The 8,015-nt window shown below is 36.4% G+C and overlaps 2 protein-coding genes across 2 annotated transcripts; one reads left to right on the top strand and one right to left on the bottom strand.

Annotated features, from left to right (window-relative positions):
* Window positions 1-224: 224 nt before the first annotated feature.
* On the top strand, window positions 225-6,468 carry LOC110924568 (protein ALP1-like). Its single transcript, XM_022168566.2, has 2 exons — window positions 225-923; window positions 5,889-6,468. The coding sequence occupies exons 1-2, from the start codon at window positions 516-518 to the stop codon at window positions 5,970-5,972; spliced, it is 492 nt and encodes a 163-aa protein (XP_022024258.2). The 5' UTR covers window positions 225-515; the 3' UTR covers window positions 5,973-6,468.
* LOC110924569 lies at window positions 2,315-3,056 on the bottom strand. The gene is made up of 2 exons (XM_022168567.2): window positions 2,511-3,056; window positions 2,315-2,439 (listed from the first exon to the last, which is right to left on the bottom strand). Exons 1-2 carry the CDS (start codon window positions 3,035-3,037, stop codon window positions 2,331-2,333), a joined length of 636 nt encoding a protein of 211 aa, XP_022024259.2. The 5' UTR covers window positions 3,038-3,056; the 3' UTR covers window positions 2,315-2,330.
* Window positions 6,469-8,015: the final 1,547 nt, after the last annotated feature.

The raw sequence follows: 8,015 nt of genomic DNA on the forward strand, positions 1-8,015 counted from the left end.
TAAGTGTGTCTTTTGGTTTGCAGTACTGATTTTAAGCCTGAAGGTGCTGGTCGTGGCAATTAGAGAACTGCTACTGATGAGATTGCAGTGTAAGTCTCTGTATCGTATATCACTAGTACACACTTGACTATCAAACGCGGTCCATGTTTTTTTAGACGCGGCAGGTTAGTAAACCGCGACTAATAACATAAAACTAGACCCCTGGCAAACGGGTCGGGTCGGGTCATGGTTCAAAACGGGTTCGGGTCAAAACGGGTCAATTAAAAAAAGTGTTGTTTTGGTTCGGGTCGAAACGGGTTCGGGTCGGAACGGGTTCTGGTCGGAACGGGTTTCGGGTCGGGTCGGGTCGGTTAAAAAAATGTTTTTTTAAAGTGATTGTACATCAAGGGGCAGTGTGTATGTATCAAATGTATTAACATAGCGTTGACACGGTCACATGGGAGTTCGTCCAAGCGTTGGAACCACACGCCCTCGAGCATATTTCATGGCCCCTAGATATAGCCGAAACGAAATCAATGTTTGAGAAGCTCAGTGGAATGCCAAACTGTTGTGGGGTCATTGAGACCACACATCTAAAGATGCACCTACACAAGTCTGAAGGTGAAACCGGTGTGTGGCTCGACAAGAGTAATAACAACAGTATGAAACTACAGGTGATCGTTGACCCGACAATGCGGTTTGTTGATGTGGTTTCTGGGTTCCCGGGACGTATGACTAAAAACGGTGTCCTTCACCAATCGGAAATGTTACGTTTGGCACAGAAAGGAGAGAAGCTAAACGGGAATAGAGGAGAACTTTCTAAACGAACAACGATTCCTGAATATGTAGTTGGAGAATCGGGTTTTCGGCTACTTCCATGGCTGACGACTCCATACCATGATGCAGGACTGAATGAAGATCAAACTGAATTTAACAAGAGGCATTTAGCAACCAGGTTAGTTTCTAGTCGTGCTTTGAAGAAGTTGCAGCAGCAAGATTGGCTCTAGTGATTGCTTGTAACCTCTTTGTTTTTCATTGTAGCAAATTTATTGTTCTTAAAGTGTAATATGTTGTCTTGAATTTATATAAACTGTCAAGAACCAAGTTTTACATGTTTTTTTTACCTATGTTTCACTTTTTCTACCAACTATAAGACTATATAGATTATGATCATAAAGGAACATATAAGTACATTCCATTGTTATGTTTTTTTTGTACATGCAGCTAAGTTTGTTAGATCTAGTGGCTAAACATCTCGTTTACCAGGGACGGTCTAGTTACAAAAGACATTAAGCAAATACCATTGAGAATCCCGTTGGAAGGTTAAAAGACATTAATCAATTCGTTCTTTTTTTTATCAACTATTCTCCAACCGATTGTTCTCAACCCGAACCAACCCGGAACCATTTTAACCCGAAAAATTTGCCCCTTGATGTACATTCTCTTTAAAAAAACTTTATTTTAACTAACCTGACCCGACCCGACCCGACCCGAAACCTGTTCTGACCATTCAGACAACTGTAGGCAAAGGTTCTAATATTATCATTCAAAACATTACAATTCAGCATTTTTACGTATTATTCACTAAATAAGAAACAAAGAAAATGACTAATGTAATGATAACAATGACATGCTTCAATCCGCATTACGTAAAACTATACCGTTACAGTCGGTTCTGTAATAATCATCGCGGGATTCATTACCCATGTCAAGTGGATCTACACGTGGCAATATATTATCATTGTGAGGAAAAATTACAGTACTAAATTCCTCATCAACGTCGTCATACGAATCTCTATAGTTTTTGGGAGGTGTCATAAAGACAATAGACATTTTTTTATCCAGCTGGTCTTTAACATAAAACACCTGTCGTGCTTGTGAGGCCAATATGAACGGATCATCCTTGTGGCCTAATCTGTTAAGTTCAACCAACGTGTAACCAAGACTATCTTGTTTGACCCCATTTCTATTTTCAACCCAGTCGCACAAGAAAAGAGGAATTCTTTTAATATGATAATCTAGTACCCAGATCTCTCGTAATACCCCATAATAGAAGTTTTTTCTGTAGGTTACTACTTCTTTAGAAATGTGCATGTCAGTTGCCTCTACACCAACCCCACTGTTTTGGTAAACTCCACCGTCACGAGCTTTTGTACGAAATGTATAGCCATTGATTTCATATACATCGTATTTTAATACGTTGCTGTGTGCTCCATGTGAAATCCACTTTACGGTTTCTGATACACTTTCTGTGGAAACCGCTAACTCTTCTTCAACCTAAATTTCATTACTAGGATGAGATTCACCTTGCACAAACTACAATAAAGGAAAAACTAATATTATGCTAAAATTTAAATTACCTTGTTACGTAACCAGTGACCAAACGTTGTGTTATGCTCTTTCTCCAGCCACGCTTGTGGTTTACCACCATGTCGGTTTTTCAAAAAGGTCATGTGTTGTCTACAAGTACATAAATTAGTATCATATTTGATAGATTCTAATGTAAAAAAAAACATGTTAGTTATACTTACTCAATATAAGGCACAATTTCGGGCGTATTTTGCAATACATAGAAATGTGCTTTCAATGAGAGTTCCGGAGAAACTAGAACTGGTTTACCGGCTGACAAAGGATTTCCTTCCCCGTTATCATTTTCAGATGTCTTATACTTATATGGTGGAATGCCAATAGTCTTCATGTTTTTTTGGTATTCGCTGAAAAACTCAATTGTTTCTTCTGCAATATTCTCCTCAGCAATGCATCCTTCTGGATAAGTTTTGTTTCGCACATGCCCTTTAATAACCTTCATGCACCTTTCAAAGGGATACATCCACCGAAAGCATATTGGCCCGCATAATTTTACCTCCCTAGTAAGGTGCACAGTTAAATGAATCATAATATCGAAAAAGGATGGGGGAAAATATTTCTCGAGCAGACACAGTGTCACACAAAGCTCTTCTTGCAACTTATCTAGTTCTTCTACCTTGATTTCTTTGCTACATATTGATTTGAAAAAAAAGCAAAACCTGATAATAGCATATCTTGTGGGTTCCGGCATGATAGACTGTATTGCAATGGGCAAAAACTGTTGCATAAGCATATGATAATCATGTGATTTAAGTCCCACAAGTTTCCTATCCTTTCGATTAACCAAACTAGAAAAATTAGAACAATACCCTTGTGGAACCCTTAAGCTGTATAATGTTTCACAAAACTTGTCTTTTTCATCTTTCGTTAATGTGTAACATGCTGCAGGAAGTATTGTTTTGTTGCCTTGTGTTTTAGCCTGCAACTCTTGTTTTAACCCAAAATGCGCCAGATCCAATCGAGCATTCAATCCATCTTTCGTCTTTCCTGGAACGTTTAGCAATGTTCCGACAATACTCTCAGCCACATTCTTTTCAATGTGCATGAAATCAATACAATGTTGGACACAATTATACCGCCAATACCTAAGTCGTCGATACCATATGTTGAATTTCTTCCAATAGGTCGGTTCTTTATATCCGGAATTTGAACTATCACCCTCTTTTGATGTGTTCCTTTTTCTTTTAATTGTCTTCCCCCCTCTTCCAGTAGAAGTTTCTAGGATTCCTGACACTTTATCCTTAAATCCTTTCCCCCATATATTCTTAACGTATTTAACCTCGTTGAATATTTCTTCCCCGGTCATAGGATTTGCAGTAGTTCCCCATTAACATTATTCATTTGTGTTTTATAACTAAAAAGACCATTAATGTTTTATTTACTTTAGGTTAAACTTACAAAATATTTATCACTTTTGCATCTGTAATATAAGTTTTGTTATAATGTTGAAGATGATGTGAATGGACCTATCCCACCCACATGATTATTATAATTGTTAACTAATAAATTTTTATGAGGAAAAAACGTGAATTAATCATGTTGTAAGTATAATATTGAAAGTCAATTGGATTATTAAAACTCCCTCAATGTTGTAAGTATAATATTGAAAGTCAATTGTATAACTAAAACTCCGTCAAAATTGAAAGTTGGCTTTACCATATAGTTTTGATTTTTTTAACATACTATACCCCGCTCTTTGTTCCCGCCCCCAATTCCGCTTTCCCTCCCTCAAATTAACAAAACCCTAGTTTTTTATTCTTCGGCCGCATCACATTCCATCGACTCTATTTTCATCTTCATCTTACTTCTCCATCTGATCATCGCATAGAAGATAGAACCCTACCATCGCAGGCTATCAGACCATTGAATACTACCACGTCAAATCGAACTGGGAACCAGGTTAGTGTTTCTTTGCTTAGAAATGATAAAAGGCTACTCATTTGATTTTGACACGATTATTAAATGTTGGATATCAGAACGTGATGAAGAGCAATAGATACTTATGTAGGTATCGATTATGAGATTTTCTTATATATGTACCATTTGTATAGATTTTGAATTTGAAATTTTCAATGATTTGTGGACAGTAATCTGTTAAAGGATACACATGATCAATTGTGCTAGTAGTCTGAGATGCAATAGATACTTATGTAGGTATCGATTTAGCAATTTTCATATTCTGGTATTAACTTACAGTTACCAGCAAGTTTCAGAACCACCCGTAGTGATCATCTGTATATGCATTGTACAATCTGCTCTTTAATCTTTAATCATGATCAATTGTGCTAGTAGTCTGAGATGCTATTCAGGTTACAATACTTGTTTCTAGAGCTAAGCAGTTAATCTCGGCGAGATATTGGTGATATATCACCGAAATATCGGTTATCGGACCCTCAATACAATATCGGTTCAAAATCTCAGTTATAATATCGGTAGCGATAATATCGGCGATATATACCGATATATCGCCGATATTTTGTCTTTGTAATATCGGTTATCTCGTCGATAATATCTGTTCGCCCATATTTATTCTTTTTCTTTAAATGTATGCTTCTTACTTGTTGAATCTAGTCTTTAGTTGATTCAGATAGAGAGATACCTTGTATTTTTTTTAAGGAAGTGACACAAAGAATTAAACTTGGGGACTCCAATTCAGAGGATTAAAATTTTGAAATTTCATATTTACCCAGTTTTAAGTTTATAATTTATCGGAAATATACCCATTAACAATCTTTTTCTGAGGAACGGGTTGAGGCCGGTGATTAAACGGGTCAGAATGATTAAACGTAGCTGACATTCGAGTTCATTATTATGAGGAAAATGAAGAGCGGGTACGCACGTTGCCTGACTGGGACTGTTAGGTCTACCCCAAACTGACCCGAAACCCGTTCCGACCCGGACCCGTTCTGACCCGAACACATTCCGACCCGAACCCGTTTCGACCCGAACCAAAACAACCCTTTTTTATAATTGACACGTTTTGACCCATGACCCGACCCGACCCGAACCAACCCGTTTGCTAGGTCTATCGTGAACCTTTGACTGATAAGGTTTGTTTGTTAGAAAAGTGTCTAATAAAGTTTTAAGATATGTTATGTGGTGTTTCTGATATAAATTAATTCTACATTAATCTGTTGCATAGATACTTGATTTTGCGCGTCACTTCCCAGAGCTGAAAAGCATGAAAAGTTGTGATTTGTTTTTTGTTTTTTGACGTTTCATTCTCTTCATACACCAGTCACAGGTTTGTATTTTTTTCTATATAACTTTTGTGTTGGATTTTGAAGCATTACTGAAATAAGTATCAGTTTCTAATGCTTTGATAAACTGATCACTTTTACTTTTTTTTTTCCACAACAGGGTCTTTTTTGGTTGTTTTCTTAATTTATCGAGTAATCAGAATTTCCAAACACTTGAAAAACCGAGCATCTGATGGTTACAACTTACAACCTCAAATAGCTTAACATGTTCAAAGACTATCTCCAACAACCTGATTCATTACATTTATCCTAGTATGATTAGTATCACGTGATTAGCTCTAGTTAACATATCCAAACACCACCCTAAAATGCATCAAGAGAGACGATACTGGATCGTCTCTTGCGGATTCAGATGCAAAACATTAGGAAATACACATAACTTTAGCAATGAAAGTGAAAACATTAATATAGATCTAGTTTTGGTTCTCGGTTCTTTTCATGGTGAAACCCGACTTTGACCTATGGACCGGAACCGACCCTATATTTAGGGTAGTGAATTGGTTCTGTATTTTATGTTTGATCGGTTCTCGGGTCGGGTTGGGTAATGGTCGGGTAGGGTCGGGTTTTACCTTTTGCTCACCCCTACTTCGTTGTTTGATATTGTTATGTTTTATAAGTTCGCATATTTATTTTAATATGTTCAAAAGCAAAAACCAGCCCACCTAATAGCACTAGGCTGTTCTAAAAATGTTGAAGTGAAAAGGGGTGTAAATTAGTTAATTTGAGATTTCGTTGACAATCCGTTCTAACAAGAACCGTTTAACCCGGTTCCAAACCAGTTTTAAATGGTCCGGTTCCAGTTCTCATTTATGGAAAATTTATTCATTCTCTTTATTGTATATAATAACAACTTTTGTCAACCTCATTTCTAGCATCATGGAAGTTGAAGAAGAAATCATGGAAGTTGAAGAAGAAAGCGATTTCTCGGATAGGGATTTGACAGGTGAATCTGAAAGCGATTTCTCGGATATGGATTTGACAGCACACAAAACAAAAACACCGAAGAGGGGGTTGACCAGGTTACCAAAAATGCGAACAGCATTTACAAACTCGGGTGGAAAAAAACACAAAGTTACATTTGATGAATTGGAGAAGTTTTCTGGGGAATATAGATCAGAATTTTCTAGTTTTTTGGGAGACCTAGTAAGAGAATATGTCGGATTTAGGTTTTTAGCGTGGAAAACAGTGCCAACAGAAGTAAAGGATAAATTGTGGGAGGAAATAACGGTTAATTCTTTTCTCTTAATTATAATGTATTTTTACATTTTCATGTGACTAACATACAACTTGTATTATATATTGTAGCGTTTTTATGACATTGATGCATGTCGTAGGCGTTTTGTAATGACTCGGCTTGGTGACCTGCTTCGAAATTTTAGAAGAAAAGTGTATGCGGGATACATAGTACCTAACTTAGGTAAACCAAAGAAACTTGCACGAATTCCTAAGAGGTATCGTTCAATGGTGGAGCAAACAGACTGGGACAAGTTTGTAACATATACACAATCAGACGAGTTTAAGGTTTTAATCTTTTATTCTAATGTTCATCATTATTTTATTTTAAATATAATTTTAAACTCTAATGAAATAATTACAAATTTTGTTGTAAGGATGTGTCAAATAAGAGAAAAACAGCACGATCAAAATACGTTTATGAACATCACTTGGGACGAGGAGGGTATGCTTATCTAAGAGACAAACTGGTAACTTCATTTCTTCAATTAAAGTTTTTTTTTTGTGCTTATAATGATTTTTTGTTTGTATGTCTGATGTGTGTGTCCGTTATTTTTGTTGTATATATTACAAGGTACAAAATAACGAACTTTCAGTTGATGAGATCCCCTCTCGTGCTTTAATGTGGAGGAAAGCAAGGGGAAACAAAAACGGAGAATACAAGAATGTTGATGTAAAAGACATAGCTAAAAAAATAGTAAGTTCAACTTTAAACTTTTTTGGTTTATTTTTAATTACTATAATACATGTTTATTTGTTAACAATTTCTACAGATTGATACTGAAACGCAAATTAAAGATGGATCCGTGAACCTTGATCCGGGCACAGATGCACTCACATTAGTATTTGGCAAAGAAAAAGGTGGGTATTTAAAAGGTGTTGGTTATGGAGTGACTTCTAGTAGATATTGGCAGAGTCCTCGAACAAAAGGATCATCAAAAGAACGAATTGCACAACTAGAGTTTCAACTACATAACGAGAGACTTGAGCGTGGGAAAAAAGATGAACAAATTAAGACCCTTTCGATGCAGATGGCAGAAACAAATAACACACTTAATCAAGTTTTAGCTCATCTGGCTGCACAAGGACAAACTTTACAAATATGTTCATTATCTGCAGACAAAATGTCACAAACACAAGTAAGTGACTTATTTTATTAGCAAATTAATACCTTAA

Source organism: Helianthus annuus, chromosome 14, assembly GCF_002127325.2.
Source record: "Helianthus annuus cultivar XRQ/B chromosome 14, HanXRQr2.0-SUNRISE, whole genome shotgun sequence".
NCBI classification, from domain to species: domain Eukaryota; kingdom Viridiplantae; phylum Streptophyta; class Magnoliopsida; order Asterales; family Asteraceae; genus Helianthus; species Helianthus annuus.

Coding starts and splice junctions, on each gene's coding strand:
- LOC110924568 (XM_022168566.2), top strand. CDS start 516: ATGTTTGAGAAGCTCAGTGGAATGCCAAACTGTTGTGGGGTCATTGAG. Junction 924..5,888: donor CTGAATTTAACAAGAGGCAT/TTAGCAACCAGG, acceptor GATTAGCTCTAG/TTAACATATCCAAACACCAC.
- LOC110924569 (XM_022168567.2), bottom strand. CDS start 3,037: ATGCCGGAACCCACAAGATATGCTATTATCAGGTTTTGCTTTTTTTTC. Junction 2,440..2,510: donor GAAATTGTGCCTTATATTGA/GTAAGTATAACT, acceptor ATGTACTTGTAG/ACAACACATGACCTTTTTGA.